This window comes from Melopsittacus undulatus, chromosome 7 (assembly GCF_012275295.1).
Source record: "Melopsittacus undulatus isolate bMelUnd1 chromosome 7, bMelUnd1.mat.Z, whole genome shotgun sequence".
NCBI lineage: Eukaryota > Metazoa > Chordata > Aves > Psittaciformes > Psittaculidae > Melopsittacus > Melopsittacus undulatus.
Genome location: NC_047533.1, coordinates 30499799 through 30519420, shown reverse-complemented (window position 1 = coordinate 30519420; position 19622 = coordinate 30499799). Strand labels below are relative to the sequence as shown.

Genomic DNA, 19622 nt, shown 5'->3' with positions numbered 1-19622 from the left:
TTAATTTATTGAACTAGGAGCTTGAAGTGAAAGAACTTAGAAGAATACCAGAGCCACTCTAACACATATTCTAAAAGGAACCACCAGAACATAACAAAGGGTAGTGCTAGACTGTATTCCACAATAAGCATGTCCTTGTGGAAAAACCATGTAAGAACTGCTCAAAGCTGTGAAATCACAGGGTAATTCACATCTGCATCACAGCCTTGGACATGTTAGCTGAAAAAAAAAAAAAATCAGTGAAGTGTTGTATTATTAAATGTTAATAATTCACTTCCACCATTTTGAAATGTCTTTGGAAAGATCATGGTTGACTGAAATAAATAAAACAGATTTCTTAAAGTCTTCCTCAGTTCTATACATTTTATTCAACTGTAATTTAATAAAACCCAAAACTAGGAATACTTCTAAAATTTGACATACAGATTAAAACTCAGTTGAAAAGATGTGGTAATAAATAGATGAGCTTGTTAAATAGTGAGCATTTATCCCATGCAGAGAACAATCCTACTCAGTGTACTGCACATTGATTGAAAGATTCACTTGAAAACTTGTGGTACAGCAGGTGAAAAACTTGTGATAAGGAAGGTGAAAAAGATCACTAAGGTATAAATTACCTGCAAACAGAGCACTGCCGCTGCGGCTGGAGAGCAGTGAACATCACTACCACAGAGTAGTTACGAGGTGGAGCCTTCACAAATCTTCGGAATTTGTCTCCATTCATGCGGATGACTGAGCGCCTTGAGCTCCATTCCATCAGCTGTTCCACCTTCTCAGCCAAAAGATTCTGTAATTGAGGACAAGGATGAGGAATGTTTAAGACTAAACTTTAAACACTTCATACCTATATTCTGCCTTTGCATCATCACAGATCCAATGGTCTTAAGCAGGAGGTCGGGGGATCCTCTATATAGCTTATAGCACCATTTAGTCTTCTATGTAGACAACTGAATTTTAAGCATTTAAAATGAAACCAAACAGGTTGCTACTGGAGGCAAAGGAGTAGATGTAAGGCTGTCTACATACAAGATAACCAGTGCAACAGTCATTTAACTTACATTAAAAACTGGAAACTTTAGAAAATGCAGTACTATATTTATCCTATTTAGTAATAATCACAACAGGATATTGTCAGTCACTCAAATACTAAGATGAAAGAAAAATGTAGCTACAAAGAGACAGAAATAGTTACTATGCTGAGAACTTCTTTATGAATATGTACCATACTGAATTCAAATTAACACAAGTTTTGTATTTTTTGCTACGTACAGGAAGGCAGTCTTATAAGCACATTCCATTTTGACATCAACGTTTTTAGTTGCTTTTAAGATTGATATCCCAAAAATATTTTGGCTGAACTGTAAGTGTATAAGGAAAAGAAAAATCACTGAGTGGCTTTTCTTTTGCAATAAAGTATTCCATCACATGAATGATCTAGAAGCAGGCTAACACAACCCTCAAGGCAAACACATTCATCTAACAATTCCTATGAAGATCTATTCAGTTATTTGGGTTTTTTTAAATCAAGTAAGCCAGATGTCACACACGCTCAGCAGAGACTTTTGAGTTTCCCAAGTTACTCAGATTTACTGAGGTTGCATTGGCCATGCTCTAGGTGGACTGCTACACCTACAGTGCATCAGGATGAATGAAACAATCTTGTTTTAATTCTTTAGTTCTCTGCTTAACAACACTGTGGGAGCTGCCTGTATCAAATAAGACCTAAAAAAAAAAAAGGTGGAGAAAATGTGAATATTACAATATTACAACTTGCACAGAAGCTGGGTGCTAGGCAGTGGGAAGAAAAAAGAGGAGAATAGAAAGCGAAGAAGGGCCACTGGAAAAAAAGACAAATGAAATTCAGAACTGGAAGGTGCGAGATCTCTGATAAAATACATGAGTTAGTGAAAGCATATACAAACTGATGAGTGTCTACTGTGGAGGGAAGAATAAACTAGCTTAACAAAACATACTGAAATGGGGATACCCTGAGAAAAGAGAACATGATGACAAGCAAGACAAGGATAAAACTTAAATACAGGGCAAAAAAATCTAAGGAGGCAAGGTGATTTTCTAGGACTTTAGAAAAAAACAGAATGAAGAAAAAATTAGCTCATCTTGTAACATTTTGACAAATCAGTAAGGCTATAAAAAGAGTAGCAATAGCTATATTAGGGGAAGTAGTGAACTATAAGGGTAAAGGAAAATTGCATTTTGCCTGCCAAATCTTCCATCTTAAAAATTAGCAGAAGATGGCCCTTGGAGCTCCCTACAAGGTACAGCACAACTGGTCATCAGAACTTTTGAGTCCAAAGGAAGCTTTGATCTATGTAAATCATAAATGTTTCTGAGACAGACACACTTATTTGAGACTATAAAGTCTTTAAAAAAAAAACTTTTAGGTTTTTACTCCTAGTCTCGGAATATAGCTGAGATTTGTAAACACAAAAGTGAAGGAGAGATTACAGTTCTGTTTAACGTGAGAATACCAATAAATCAAATTTTCTGCTGCAAAAAGACAGCTATGGTTCTGATATTGCTTCAAAAAAGGTATTATGTTAAAGTATTTTCTTTAAAAAAACAAACCAAAACAAAACAAAAAACATAAAGCAGGTTAAATAAAAAAATATAAGCATTTAATTTACTCATTTGTAAAACTTCCTAGGATTAGCAGCACTTGGATTAAATCTTATTGTTCATTTCAAAAGATTCACTAATTTTGCATGAAGCACTCCACCTGGTAATGTGCAATAGAACATACAGAGCTGAAAAGGGTGTGTACTTGTACTTCCAAAAGCTTTAATATCTGAAGCAAAGAGACAAACCAAAGAGAACTAATAAAAATACACAACTTTCAAATTAACAGGAAGTATGCCTAATATCCTACTTTGTTCAGAAAACCAAAACATTTTTCAGAATAGGCCTTACTTAGGGAAAAGAAACATGTGATACCAGAAAAGTCTAACTCAGAAAAGTCCCATACACCGTTTTACCTGGAAGCTTGTTGCCAACAATTGCCTTGACTCCTTCAGATTCAGCCATGTCTAACATCACCTGCCCATAGCTCTTGTGCAATACTATGAAGCTTACCATAATGTTCTAAACCATGCATGTATTTTGGTTTGTCTTTTCTCAACGCACTAGGTGAAAAGCTAGTAATGAAACTAACTTGCTAAGTGTACTACACTAGGTAATAAAGCTAGTACTTCAGGAGTATAAAGTCAGTATGTACAATTTTACTGCTGGCTTCACTGGATTCTGAAGAAACCTAATTTTTTCGAATAGCAAGTTATCACTGAATAGATGGCAGATAACCACATACATCATGAAATATTCTGATACAGGCCAGATTTCTCTTAGGCAACTTGACTGCACATTGATATCCTAACACTTTTTAGTCCACTTTATTATTGAAAGTCTCCTTTTGCAGAATAAATGATAGAAGAGATCATAGGTTTGGCAGCTCTAGAATTCATAATCAAACTTGTGGAATATCCTGTACTTTACAGATTTGGCAACATTTTACAGATAGATGAAGGTCTGGTATTTTTTCATTTATAAAATACGTGCACAATATATGCTGCTGAGTAAGTTATCAACCTTTTCCTCATCTTATTATAGAAGGAAATCCAAGAAATATATCTAGTGTTAAATGAGGTTCCATTTTAGCTGTGCATTGAACTTTAAAGTTGAGTACCTGTGCTCAGGAAATATGGCACAGTTCAACATTCCAACTATCTACGTTAGCTTTGGATGAAAAAGGCACTCACTTTTCAGACACTACACCTAGAAAACTGATCCGTCTGTTAAAAAGGGGGTGGGGGGAGAATTGTGTATTTTTAACAAATGCTCAAGCTAGCAGACTGGCCTCATGGATTTCATAATTCATGATGTAACGTTTATGTACTCGTAGGAAAACTGAAAGTCTGTAAAATAACGTGCAAAAATGAAAAACAGATTGTTGAATAAAGGTGCAAGTATGAGCTCTACCTGCAGTCAAAAGCTGTCTCCTGTGTAAAAGAACAGTGTTGAAAAAGAAAAATCATAATAAAACAGAAAAAAAACAGGTATAGTCTTCCCTTTTACTCTAATGGGATAATAATAAACACCATAACCTATTAATACCCAGGAGAACATTATTAGAAAAGACAATGATCTATCCCAAATTCTTCTTGCCACGAACATACTGAAACTGAACATGTCCTCCAGTATTTTCCTTTTACCATTTACCATCCAGCTATACAAACCATACATTAAACTGTCATCAAAGTGAACTCCCATTAGGATTCTACACATTTACAAAAAACTATCTCGCCTCTTTCTAACTCCTGGAGAAACTTTTCTGTCAGAGAAAATCTATAAATAGGAGAGGACTGCTAATCAAGCCCACTAGACAAAACACATCTTGTGATGACTGAGACACATTGTCTCTCGTGTACAGAAAATGAAGCACTAACTCTAGTTTCTGCTCCTTTCCACAGTTTATACAGGTAAAGACGCTACATTTGTTTAAACCTGTTTATTTAAGGAATTCTTCCAAGTATTTCCTGGCTTTATGCTGCAAACTCAAAGGGACCGTTTTAGCTGAAACTGGAAAATAAAAACAACCAACCAAAACCCATCAAACACACACACACACAAACCAAACCAAAAACCAAAACCACCACCACCACCGCCACCACCAGCACCAAAAACCACAAAAAACACCAAACAAAAAAAACAAAACAAAACATAAACCTGAGAAAAATCTTAATTTATTAAGAAAATTTGCAGCTTTGCTGGTGTAAATACACAAGGGTCAACAGATAACAGTTTACTGACAAGCACAAAGAACACTTAAATCAACAGGTGAGAGGCAACCATGTATCATTTATCTTTATTTTCATTAGCTGATGGATCAAGAAAAATAAGAGAATATATACGACCTATGTAGATGCTGTATGATCATGTGATCATGTTGTTTCACCACATGAATGTTAGTATCTGTAAAACAAACAGAACTACATATTACTTGCTGTTCTTGAACTATTTTGTAACAAAATAAAATTTATGGCACAACAGCATTTTTAAAAAACTAAATAAACCTTAAAAGTGTAACTGAGAAAACTGAGAACCCAGGAATTTTCTTATGCAACAAGGAAAGCAGTTCTTTATTTAGGAGAATGATTTCTCCAGAAAGAGATCACCTATGAAAAATGTTTTTGTTGCTGGAGTAGGAGCAGTCTTTGGCACTGTGACCTGAATCCTTAGGAGATAAGCATTCCCCAAAGAAATAAGCAGCCTGGGACAGCAATTCTAAATAAATCTGGCTAGCAAAAGATTTTTCCATTTGCAGCTGTCCCTATCACTGAATGAAGAGCAAAGAGAATAAAGGTCATCTACTACAGATCTCAGTTTTCAGTGATGTGATGAAACAACTAAGCTACCTGTCAAAAATGTAGGCAAATTCTGAAAAGTTATGAAACAGAAGATGCCACTTGCAAGCCTAGCTTCTGGCATCCGCACCTGAAGCAATTCCCCATTAGAGATTGTTTCCCAGTGAACCCCCATATCCCCTCTCTGCTTCTTAACCCAGTAAAGCTTGGCATCTGCAAGCCTTCCCTTTCATACTCTGACTAGCAGATTAGCTACTCAAAATGCAACTTTATTTATTCACTATCCCAAGACATGGTGTCTGCAAGACAAAGCATATACAACAATAACAACCACCCTGCATACACAGATTTTGCCTTAGCTGACTGTTAATCTTCTTTCGCCAGATTTTCTAAATTTCTTTTGTAAAAAAAAAAAAAAAAAAAAAACAACAAAAAAGCCACACAAAAAAACCACCCCACCTCCCAAAAAAAAAAAAAAAACAACACAAAACACAGACATACACACCAAAAAAAACACGAAAAAACCCATACTCTCTGAGGAAGTATAACAGAACAAAACTAGTCCAGATTTTCCCAAATACTGCTTGCTCTCTCTGTTCAATGGATACCACTGACATTTTCAAGACAAACCTCATATTTTTAAAACAAAACATTTAAATATTTGTTGATTCAGAATTGCTCATCTGGGAAATAAACATCATAGCAAAATAGCTGAAGTGTGGCAAAAAGAAGTTTCTCTTCAGTTCTCACAACAGTTTTATCATATTGTCTTTATCATATAAATGTATTTCGAACAGTTTTACATTACTGAAAATATATTTCAAATTAGGTTTCTTCTTTAGACCTCCTTTCTAGTGCAAAGTATCCCTGCCCATGGCAAGGGGGCTGGAACTAGATGATCTTATAGTCCTTTCCAACCCACACCATTCTATGATTCTATGATTATTTTACCTTGCCTGCAGTCAGAACATCACAACACAGGCAACTTTTAGCATAAAGGACTATTTAAAAAAGCAACTAACAGAGTCCCAACAATCCTATTCAATGTTTCAGTGACCAAATCGGCCTCCTTTCCTTGGAAACACATTGACTCTACCGCTTTGCTTCTCTAAGGTTTCACAAGAAGCTTCAGCTCTTTCTGATGCAAGAGTGTGCCTCCTCAGTTCTCCTAGACACGTAAACATGGAAGACTTCAGCCCCAGAAAGGCATGGTCAAGATCTAAGATGAGACATCAGCAGTAGTAAAAAGTCCTCAAAAAAACAGGCAGAGACTGTTGACTACTAGTAACACTGAGCGAGGCACTGATTATTACCAAACCATTAATCCTTCCTGATCAAGACAGTCCGATAGCTCATATTTCACAGTTTCTGTAGAGGAAGAAATAAAACTAGAAGTTTCTAATTAATGATTTGCTACTATATTTTATATATGCCACTGGAGACAAATTAACTACAGGGTTTAGGGGTTTCCTTTGGTTTGGTTTTCAGTTTTGTTGTTGTTTTTTGTTGTTGTTTTTTTTTGGGGGGGTATTTTTTTGTGTTTGTATTATTTCTTAAACTATGATGTTGAAAATAAAAATATAAAAATAAATTAATTAATTAATTAATTAATTAAAAGAGGTGGCTGGGCTTCCTTTATATGCATCTTACAAAAACCAGCTAATGTAGACTGAATGATCACACTTGACAAAGATTCTCCTTTGTTCATTTAGGTGCATCAAATCCCCAAGAAACATTGAAAAAAGGAAAAGCAGCCCACCAAGGTATCACCAATGAGGCATGTAAAGTGTTTCACAAGTCTCTCAATCTGATTTATGCAGCTTAAATTCCAATTTGTTTTAGCAGTCTTTTTCAGTTTTTAGTTCTACTAAGAATAATGGTATAAATTGTAGTAATAAATGCATTTCAGCACTATGCTGGAAGAATAGTTAACTCCTCTAAGAATGTATCTGATAACCAGAGATAAGCAATTACTGACTCCATTACACTAATGGCAGAAAGACAGTGGAATTAACTTTTAAAGCATTTTTACAGACTATTTGAATTTACAATTGTTCATTCCTCTTCTGTTCCTTGTTCACCTGATGCCTACATGTTTACACTACCAATATATCAGTATCTTTGAACTATCAAACACAGTTTTATCATTCATAAACCTTGATAAACTCTACTTGAATATACTCAGGTAATTTTATGTACTTATATCACTCTCTATACATTAAAAAGGGAGAAGATAAATGACTAGTGTCCTGCACAAGCCTTCTAAAAAAGCCCTCTCATGGCTTATGGACTTGAAGGTGCTACAGAAGAGCAATTTTTTGATCTCTCTCTAGATATTCACTCTTCCTTCCAATGGTTCCTGGGTTACGCTGGAACCTGGCAAAAATTAAAACATATTTCACTTTTATAAAAATTTATTTCTCTTCTGCAGCATTAGTAGCTTTATCCAAATTATGTATTCCCTATCTTGAACTTGTTTATAATCAGAAATTAGATCACAGGCCATGTCAAATTTACAAACTGTGTTAAATGCAATTTCTTAATTCACAAGAGACCCGAGGTCTAACAGAGAATGCCAGGATTAAGTAACTGGGTGTCCCTGTCCATGGCAGGTGGGTTGGAACTTGATGATCTTAAGGTCCTTTCCAACCCTAACTATTCTATGATTCTGTATTCCAGTGAGCACTATACTTTTCTGTCACAAAAATCAGCAACATTTACATCAGATTCCAAAGGCACTGGAAGCACAGTACAATCTGGTCTGTAAGTCATTAGATCATAAACTAATTCTTGTATTGAGAATGGCTGTATCAGCACTGCAAATGACTCCTTTTCTCTGCAGCTTTCCATAGTTTTTCAAATGTTGTTTTTCAATTGAAAAAAATAAGCATGAGTTAATGCAAATATTACTAACCACTAGTATATACAGAAATATGTTAGGATGCTTTTCCCCTTTCAGATAATTTATTTACTTACAAAAAAGCAATTGCTTGAACATAACTGAGAAGCCATGGAAGCTGGCACAGTATGACTGACTTGATATTATGCTCCATTGACTTGAAGTCATTTAGGTGCGACTGAGGATTTGCTTCATGGAATCAGACGCTGATTTTCATCTTTATGCAAAATAGCCTACGTTCTGTGGTATTAAGCTTAAAACTGTTCTTTTAAGACTGAGTAGATAAATGAACAGAGAAATAGAAATACTGAGGATTTTTTTATTTTATCCTCTAAGTTGTTCTATTAGCAATTAAAAAAAAATCTGGTTGATTTCCTATTACACAGAGCTGTCACTTTCTGAACATTCTACAAGGAAGTAGCAACATTAATACTTTTCCACTGTAGAAAATGCAAGATAAAAAGTAACCTGCATAATGGTTTACTTGGATGTATTTCATCCATTTGACTTAAAAATATATTCTTAATTTCCATGGAGTACAGTCCAAAACTAACGCAATTTTGTTACTAACACTTTTCAAAATTTTCACGATTTGTCACATATTTTATTTTTAATGAATGTAAGTATTGATAAGGTTCATCTAATTTAAGTCTGTAAAGTCAACAATACGACTTACAGAGTAGTAACTCTAGTGTACAACCACACAATTTATTCCAGGAAGTCCCTACTGTATTGCGTTAAATAAACACAACTTAAAGTGTTTAAGAGTTTATAGAAATAAGCCTAGACAAGATGCCCTATACATCTCCAAGCTTTTTCCCTACGGTTTCATTTGGGGTTTTTTTCACAAGCATGGAAGTAATTAAAAACATAATGAGAAATATCAAAAGGATGAATTATGAATTAGAGAAAAGATATTACAACAAAAGCGTCAGCTAAACCTCGAAGTACATTTTGCTTAGGTCACCTTTACACTGAAAGGATATTAGTCTCAGGAGAACATAATACAGGACAACCAGAATGATTCCAAGAGTATTTGTTATATAGAAAGACCAAAAAAGTTCCATTTATTCTCAGTAGGAAACTGGAGAGTGACCTTGCAAAAATATTGCAAAAGTTCTTGATTGAAAGATGGGGGGAAAATCCTTAGCAAAATATTAAAATGATGCAAAAAAGTTAAAAACTAACATCACTCCACACAGATACTTCAAGTCAATATTGAGATGACCAACCTCCTAATCTTAAATAGCTGTATATTTTTTTCTCAGTACTCAGAACCTTCACATTCCTGGGAACTGGATATGACCATGCCTTTTAGAGTGTACAGTTTATGATATTTAAGCAGATACTTCGAGGTAATTCTATGCACAATTACTATTCCACAAATAAAAACTTTTACTAAATATAGGAACCCATCTCTCAGTTACAGATTATAAAGGCATTTATGATATTAATATACTCATTCAACCTGCCATTTCAAATATTTCTGAGTTTTAGGTAAGACTAAACTTAGCTGGGATAGCCTTTAAGCTCATTGTTATTTATAGAGTCATTCTGAGTTTCAGAAATTCTTCCATATACTCCCCAGGATACTATTTATGAAGTTCAGCTTGCTGCAATACTCACCTCAGAGCATCCAGCAGCCTGGCTGAATTTGCAATGGAGAATTATCAATGAACTACTGAAAGCCATTCAAGAACTATCACATACCTTGCGTAGATCTCTTGCTACAAAGAATATTGACTTCTCAGACACACAATTAACACTGTGCATATTGAAAAACTTTTGATCCTATTCTTTTTTCCTTCACTTCTTTAGTGTTTGTTGAAAAAAGCAGGCAGCATATTTAAAGAATGTGTATGACAAGACCTCACTTAAACTGTAGTTCCACCTATGTTTTTTCTTTGTGAGTGTAAAGGATGTTCTACTCTATAGAGCAAATAGCATCTAGAGGAATGTAGACACCATTGTGAACAAGTGTAGGCATCAAAAAATCACCCTTTTGTTCCAAGTGTATGTATTCTCTATTTCATGATAAAGTAATTCAGAAATCTGTATCACTAGAAAGACTCTTCCTTTTCTAGTGATACACAGCATTACTGAATTAGCGTACTGCCGCTCCTCTTTCCCCTCCCACTCCTTCCCTGCACATTCCTCTGTATATTTGTGGAACAAAAAGATCTTATGTTGAAAGTTAATATAGCAACGATGATGGTAACACCACAGAGAGGTACATCACTTTAGAAATTTGAGGTTGCTTTGCTTTTGGTGGAATACTGGCAACAAATCAGAATTTGAAAGGGGGGAGGGGGAGGAACCAAAAGAACAACAGAAGTTCAGGGTATTACTGGATTTTCACTCTGAAAATTTATAACCTGAAATGGCATCCATACCTTTTTGCTCTCTGTAAACACAGAGCTCTCTTCACTATGGAATCACCACACAGAGACTAATCCCTGAAAGCCCTGGAGTACTGTGCTACCATTGAAGATTTACCCAGCAACCAAGCCAGACAACTAATAGGTAATGTTAAAAAAAAGAACTTTCTTCCTTTTCTTCAATTTTTGAAGTTATTTCAAACATTAGGTTAAAATACAGTACTTTCAATCACTGAAGGTACAGAACAGATGACTGAACTGCTACCATGAAAACAAGTTTAATTTTTAAAAGAAGCTTATGAACTGCTAGCTATGGAAAAAGCATCAAGACTTTACAGTGAATTAGATTACAAAGGAAGACTGGAAAGGGGAAGAAGCATGTACTGTTGAAAGAATGCTAAGAACAAATTAATTCAACAACAATTTAAAATGCATTTTTAAATACCATACAAATCAGAGCTGCTTTGGCTTCATGAGTGAGTGAAAACACACTGTAATGAAGAAGAATAAAAGAGCTGAAATTAAACTGTTATAAGGCCACGTAAACACTGTTTAATAATCAGAAATCTAACTGATTGAACAGTAAACAGCCTCAATCAAACATACTGAAATAATTTTGACAGAGCCCCCATAATAATAATGAAAATCTTTTTTTTTTAAATTGTTCCATCAAGGAATAGAACAGTACTGTACCTTACTTTGTTATTATATAACAGACAACTAAAATGAGGGTATAGAACATAAAAGATGGAAGGAAGCTAAGTGACCTTTAATTATATCAACAAATCAGCAGAATTCTTCAAATAAGTTGCTCCAGACAAGCACAGAATGATGAGGTTCAGTTGATCTAGAGGCCACATAAAGCATCTAGTTGGAAAACATCATGGGTACAGCACTCTGGCTACTTGATCTCCCCAGATTAAAAAAAAAAAAATCCCAATTAAAAAAAACACATAGGCAGATGCCTTTTTGATATTATGGAGAAGATTTTCAATTACCTATTCCTTATTGACACCTGTCCTATTAATAAGAAAGGTTATCTTGCTGATTAGCACACTGTGAAACTAAAAAATAGAATTGCATTTCTCACCTGCTTCTTCACAATGACTGAATAGTAAAAGACTGATGCCAGAGGAAAGATATGTTAGTGATGAGCAATAAGCACCTTCTAACTTGTGAGAAGCCAATGAGGTAGTTTCTGAAATAAGATATCCAACTATGCACAAACTAGTCTAAGTACAAATTAGGAATTTTGAAGATCACAATCAAAAAGTTGCAGACGAAACAATTATCAGCATTTAGAGTGGAAAAAGTTATTTCCAAAGACACTGAAACATATTCTAATTACCTAACACAAGTAAAAGTTTTATTATTCTTTAAATTCCAGGTGTTCATGTTTTACCTATAAACCCAAGAACCCACAAGATTAAGCTTCTAAACCACAAACATATATAAATATAAATAAATACCACATAAAATATCCTTACTATTCTCACTATAAAAAAAAATAGTTTTTACATATGCTAAGTCTGCAGTAACCAGCATCAAAACCAATGTGGATTTTCCATAAAAAATCCTATATTATACTTTTGCTGAAGAGAAAAATGCCTATTTCAAGCCCTATACAAGTCAAAAAATGTTAAGCTTCAATTCTGTAACAATCCAGTAGTATAGACTGCTGTTTATTCTGCATCTAAAGTTAAGGAAATCTGAATACCTGTGCTTTTGAAGTGTAGGGTGTTTAAAGCTAGCGAAATGCAAGAAGAAAATTATTTGGCAGTTTGGTTTTGTGGTTGATTTTAAGGAGTTTGTTGGCATAGAATAATGAAAAATATAAAAGGAGAAAGGAAGCATGCCTAAAAAACTTGACATTCCACAGACCTATCCCAGAGATTTCTTCTGAAAGCAATTAGGATAATTCTGCAAAGCATTTTCCCTATGTTTTATGGTTTTGGGGTTTTTTTTAGCTGAAGAGAAGACATCACTGTTCCTGACTACCTAAATGAACTCAGGTGCATTCTGAAGTCCTGTGTAGATGCCAAGTCCATAAGGACGTAACAGAGGCTGTACCAGCTCAGGCCAAATGTCAGCCTAGTCCACATTCAATAATGGACTCCTCCTAAACATTGTGAGAACTGAGCAAACATTATATACCCTGGTATATATAATCTCATTTGCATCTCAGCAACATCCTGAAGCAGAAAATGTTATCTTTGTATGTAAAACAACTCCACAAAGGAAAAACACTGAAAAATTATTGAAGTCAAAGGCTGCACTGTCTTTAAAGGACACATACATTCATATGTGAATAAAATTTATGCAGCTTCTTGTCTTTGTTCACAGCTAGCTGAAAAGATACACTACAGCCAATTCAAATTATTATCTCACATTTCAACATTAGATTTTTGAAATCTGAATTCCTTAAGGTTAATATTAGCACACTAGTTAACCATGGCACCTCCCATCACCCCATTTTCAACTCCCATTCAACCTAGTCTGATGCACAGGGGAAATAGTGCACCTCAAATCTTATTTTATAGCCTGAGGAATCTTCAGAAACAGTTTCCCTACAAATAGTTTGCCTTTGGGAGTGAGAAGATTCAGTACTGCACTTTGTCCCATTTGACGCTAAGACAGCCACCTCCCTAGCACCCCTACAACTGCTACACCATTTCCCACAATAATGAACTAGCAAAATTAGCTACTCAATGAGTCTAGAGAGAAAATGAAAACAAATCATTTTAGTTAAAGATAGGCTACACAGCTATTATTCATTTTATGCAGTAGTACAAAACAGTCATGCCTTCCTGTTGGAAGGAAAACCCATAAAAACTGAAGCAGTAACTGACCAAAAAGCACAGAACAGTTCTGATCTATTAATTTGTCAATTTAACATTACAAACTCATTTACAAAGATGACCTAAAAGGTGTGTTAACTAGCTAGCCAAAGATCAAGGAAGAGAAAAATCTTTGATAAGCTTATTCTACATTAGGGGGCAGGAGGGAAGTAGGAGGGTGATACTCTTGATAGATTAATAAAGATTGATGTTGAGAAGAAGATTACAGAGGCCTAAAACCACTTATAAAATCTGATAAATGTAAAGCTCATTAATAAGTTTAGCCACAAAATTGGTGAATACTCATTGAAATTCAAGAACAAACAATAAATCACATCATTACAGGTTCTGAATGGCTTCTTTGAATCGGTCTTCACTGGCAAAGGCTCTGACCACACAACCCAACTCCTGGAAGGCAGACGCAGGGACTGTGAGAATGAAGACCCTAGGCCCACTGTAGGAGAGGATCTGGTTCAAGACAGGCTTAAGAACCTGAACATACACAAGTCCATGGGACCTGATGAAATCCAACCATGGGTCCTGAAGAAGCTCGCAAATTAAGTTGTTAAGCCATCGGCCATCATACTTGAAAAATCATGGCAGTCAGGTGATGTTCCCGACAACTGGAAAAAGGGAAATATAACCCCATTTTCAAGAAGGGGAAAATGGATGACCCCGGGAATTACAGACCAGTCAGTCTCACCTCTGTGCCTAGCAAAATCTGGGAGCAGATTCTTTTGGAAGGCATGCTAGGGCACATGAAAAAGAGAAATGTGCTTGGTGACAGCCAGCATGGCTTTACTAAGGGAAAATCCTGCCTGACCAATTTGGTTGTCTCCTATGATGGGGCTACAAAAATGATGGATAGGGGTGGAGCAGTTAACCTCATCTACCTGGACTTGTGCAAAGCATTCAACACTGTCCCATATGACATCCTTGTCTCTAAATTGGAGAGACATCAATATGATAGGTGGACCACTTGCTGGATAAAGAACTGGCTGGATGGTCGCACTCAAAGACTTGTGGTCAACGGTTCAGTGTCCAGCTGGAGACCAGCAACGAGTGGTGTCCCTCAGGGACTGGTCTTCTTTAACATCTTTGCCAGTGACATGGACAGTGGGATTGAGTGTGCCCTCAGCAAGTTTACTGATGCCACCAAGCTGTGTGGTTCTGTTGATATGCTGGAGGGAAGGAATGCCATTCAGAGGGACCTTGACATGCTTGTGAGGTGGGCTGATGCCAACCTCATGAAGTTTAACCATGACAAGTGCAAGGTCCTACACCTGGGTCGGAGCAATCCCAGGCACAGCTACAGGTTGGGCAAAAAGGAAATTCAGAGCAGCCCTGTGGAGAAGGACTTGGGGGTATTAGTCAATGAGAAAATGAACATGAGCTGGCTTCAGTGTGCACTCACAGCCCAGAAAGCCAACCGTATCCTGGGCTGCATCAAAAGGAGAGTGAACAGCAGGTTGAAGGAGGTGATCCTGACCCTCTACTCTGCTCTCGTGAGACCTCACTTGGAGTATTGTGTTCAGTTCTGGTGTCCTCAACATAAAAAGGACATGGAACTGTTGGAACAAGTCCAGAGGAGGGCCACGAGGATGATCAGGGGACTGGAGCACCTCCCATATGAAGACAGGCTGAGAAAGTTGGGGCTGTTCAGCCTGGAGAAGAGAAGGCTGAGTGGAGACCTCATAGCAGCCTTCCAGTATCTGAAGGGGGCTACAGGAATGCTGGTGAGGGATTATTCATTAGGGCCTGTAGAGATAGGACAAGGGGTAACGGGTTGAAACTTAAACAGGGGAGGTTTAGATTGGATCTAAGGAAGAAATTCTTTACTGTTAGGGTGGTGAGGTATTGGAATGGGTTGCCCAGGGAGGTTGTGAATGCTCCATCCCTGGCAGTGTTCAAGACCAGGCTGGATGACGCCTTGGGTGATATGGTCTAGTGTGAGGTGTCCCTGCACATGGCAGGGGGGTTGGAACTAGATGATCTTAAGGTCCTTTCCAACCCTAAGTATTCTATGATTCTATGATTCTACAAGCAAAAATGTCAACTGGCAATGTTAACATTGGTTGCGCCCACTATAAACATAATCATTCGGGCAGATCATCATTGACACTTCTTACAGTCTTAACAAGATGTTAGAGAAAAAGTAGATGCCACTTATCAGCTCATTCCAATTTTAGCCTGGCACAATTTACACTCCATGTTGTTCAAAGCAGTCAGGATTTCATATTTCATGAACTGGACTCTATAAAAATACACATTACCTACAGAACTGTACTATTCATTGTGACAAAACTCCTTCCTGCTGGAGGCAGGGAGGGACAAAAGATCAGTACTAGCATCACGTATGTGCATATCCCTAAATAAAATTCTCAACTTACACAATTCCCCCCCCCCCCATTTAGAAGAAAATTATGGAAAAAACTCTCATTCTAACAAGCCTAGCTATAAAATACATGTTAGTAGGAATTACATTCATATTTAAGAAACCCACTGCAGACACTTTAACTCTTTCCCACGCACTTTCAGTGAAATACATCAGTGACCACAAGGAGGAGAAAGTATCATTAAAGACTACATGCAATTACTGTCCTAATCACTACAGACAAAGACAGAGAATACACTTTATTTCTATTTGACACAAACCTATCCTTTTGCAAGAACACCACGATTCACTATAAACTTTTAGGTCTGAATCATATTTAAAAATAAGTACATGAGGCATAACTTTCTAATTTACTTTCCTCCAGTACGTAAGTACTTATCTCCCACTCTAACAATGCAGTTTGACTGAATTGAATTTACTCTGCAAAACAATACATCCTAATAAGGAAAACATTTATAAAATCATGTATATACTTAAAATAATGTATATAGGACACTAAATATAAAAAATAATGTAGTTAAATATTCAGCACTATATACATACATGAAGTTCCATATGCAGAATTTCAACTAGATGAATATTAATCAACCATAAAAATGGCCTGGTTTATACACACAATCCAACCAACATTATCACTTGACTAAAATCATATGATTGCCTGACATATTGTTAGTTTGGCTCATTGGGTTTGGCCAAATAAACAGCAATTTAATGTTTTGTGGTACAAGGTGAGAAGAGACAATTTTTTTCTGAAAAAAAAAACATTGCTTTGCTAAAAACTATGCAAACATATGGTTCAGAAGACAAATAACAGTACAGAAATGCAAGTATTTAAAGAACAGACAGGGCTTGTGGGCCAGATGGCTTTTTACCAGCTCTTTGCAAAAGGGGGTGGGGAGAAGTAATCTGTGGTGTGACTAAGTCACTTTGCATATACACAGTTCTGTCTTCAGGATAAGTTACCAGAATCTGTTACACTAAAATAAAACTTCTTATTTATACAAAAACAAATAACCTGTTTGAGGCACATAACAGTTTCCACTTCAAAAAAATTACAGTTAGCACAAGAGGAAAATTTACTCTCCTGATACTTCTAACTGGCAGTTGAACAGACTGTCAGGGCAAAGTAACAAGACGCAAATAAAGCAGTTTTCAGACAATGAAAACAGCAGTTTCAATGAACAAAACAGTTTTCAGGAAAGCATATATTTAAAAAACAGCTATGTAAGAAAGACAAGACAATGCTTTCACAGAGGCTGTTGGTTTTACAGAAAAGTTGTGCTGGAGAGAATTCGGTTCCTGAATCAGCTGTAGAAACCACTTAGAGCAAGCTCCATTACCTGCTGATCTTTCCTCACAGTCCATATCACCTTTTCTCTTTTCCCCTTTCCCACCACTCATTAACATGAAAGTACCCACTTATCCAGTGAAAAATTAACAGGAAGAAAGAGAAGAAAGGATTACTGGCTTACTGTAGCAGAATGGGCCACCAGAATTGAGTGGAACTCAAAGAATGGGAAGGAAAGATTCAGAAAGGAATGTAATTTCTTCTTCTAGGAAGAGGACATACCGAAGATCTCCAGAAGATATTCTAGAAGTAACACAGGATCAACAACAACAGAGGGAGAAAAGCAGACTTGGAAAATATTCGAGATGGTATAAGCATACAGGATATGAGCTTTTGCCATACCCACAGCATGGCTGAATACATGCTATAAAGCTTAAAGCAGCAAGAAATTACATTCAAGGCCTTAAACAGAAGCCTATAAAAGAATTTGTGGCAGCTGTACTGAACTCACAATTGAACACACCTTTCAAACTACAGAACAATGTATTTTTCCTTCCCACTATTACACTGATAAAGAATTTACAGAGCCCATTATGTTGTCTAAGGTACAAGCATAATATAGCTGGTTTCATTTATGCTCTTAATTAATTTTGCAAAAGGAATTATTATTTCAGTATTGTTGCTATTTATGTAATCAGAACACTAAGAAACCCTAGTCAAGGAGAATTTAATTGTGCAAGATACTGGAGTACCACATAACAGACTGTTCTTGTCCCCAAGAGATTGGAAGCTACGAATCAAGGAAGACAAAACATTTGTTTATTTATGTATGTCTACACATAGAATACAAGAGAACAACGAAGACCACGGGTTAACATGGTCCACAGTTGCTTTGCCACATTTATTGTCTAACCACTTTCAAGGTTTTAGAATTTTGAAAACAAAACAGACATAGAGGGATTTAAAAGAACAGGAGTCTTTGCAATGCTTTGTGAGGTGCTGTTTTAATAGGAAAGTATTAATAAATTTTATCCAGAGATACTTGGTTTTAAGGTTTAAATTAATAAAAATAAATAAATAAAAAGACACTGCAGGGTAAACAAGAGTAGGTAAAAAAATTTTGCTTATGCACAAGAGTCAAGTAAAATTTCTTCTGTAACTTTCATTACTATCCATAGTTGCAGAAGTAAATGGCATGTCATTTGTCACAAAAATTGAAGAACAAGGACTAGAATACAAGCAGAAGACAGATGTGGCAAGTAAAACTGTTATTTTTTTAAAGTTTTCAAAGCAGCCATTGCTTTAATATTCATTAACCATAGAGACCCTTTATTTTATCCCTGAAGCCCTAATTATTGTGAACCCACACTGTCATCTACATTTTTTTGCAAGACTGCATCCTCTCCTTCTTAGAAAACTTAATTAAATCTTTAATAAGCCAGTATAAATGTAAAGGATGTGGAACATAAAATATCACCTTATGCATATTTATTCAATTTCTGCAAACCCTAAAGCATTTCTCCCCAAATTAATGGTATGGAAAAGATTTATTTCAGTTTACCTGCCAATTTCTTTTCTTGTAATAATTCCATCTGTTACTTCTCATGACAGGTACCTTACTACTAAATGCAGTTTGCAGAACTTGGTATCACCTCTACAGCCTAAACCACAGCTGATCACTTCCTCAAGTAATCGATTAAAATAACTCTGTTCTAATCACTGTGTGAAATTAAGTGTGAAATCTACCCACCCTGATCAAGTGGACAGCCTTGTTTTCATATTCTTGCTCAAACACTAGCATATAAAGTAGCCTCAGATCATCGAGGAAGTTATCAATGATATTCAAGTGGTGCTACCACCATACTGATATAAGATCTTCTGTTGAAACCCATGGTAGTTCTAGAACTACTTAATCTAACATACCTACTTCAGGTAATTCATTAGACCTCTTTTGACAAGCAAAGACTGTAAGACAGATATGACACATCAATGAACTGAATACTGATGGCTGCACTATTGCAAGTAATCTTGGCGTAACAGCAAATGTTACTTTCACATAATAGTAGCAGCATACTCTAGTCACCCAGGGGACAGAGGAGGAGGGAGGAGTGGAGAGAACAAAACAATGTTGGAATATTCTAAAGAAGCAAAACACTGCACTGGTTTTGGAGAAATCACATTCATTAAATTAAAAAAAAATAAAAAAAATCTTAATTCCAACTCTGAGGCTTGTGATGAAAACTGCAAATGAATCTATCGATTAGACATCAAAGAGCTGTTGATTTCCTCAGGTTGTGGAAAATTCAACAGCTTTGAAAGCATGACTTGCATTATTCATCTGGTCTAACTCTGAGATCTATAAATAGCATTTAGAATGTCGGCACTTAATTTCACTACTAGATACTCTTATAAAAACATTCAGCTTATATTCTAACAAACTATCCAACCTA

At 36.0% G+C, this 19622-nt stretch overlaps 1 protein-coding gene across 1 annotated transcript in view; it reads right to left on the bottom strand.

Annotated features, from left to right (window-relative positions):
* TUSC3 (tumor suppressor candidate 3) overlaps window positions 1–3042 on the bottom strand; it is an 80056-nt gene extending 77014 nt beyond the window's left edge. Inside the window, exons 1-2 of the mRNA XM_013129046.2 lie at window positions 2986–3042; window positions 618–787 (exon numbers count right to left, since the gene is read on the bottom strand). Of these exons, the coding sequence (XP_012984500.2) occupies window positions 618–787; window positions 2986–3042 (227 nt within the window). The remainder of the gene's footprint in view (window positions 1–617; window positions 788–2985) is intronic.
* Between the last annotated feature and the right edge of the window lie 16580 nt (window positions 3043–19622).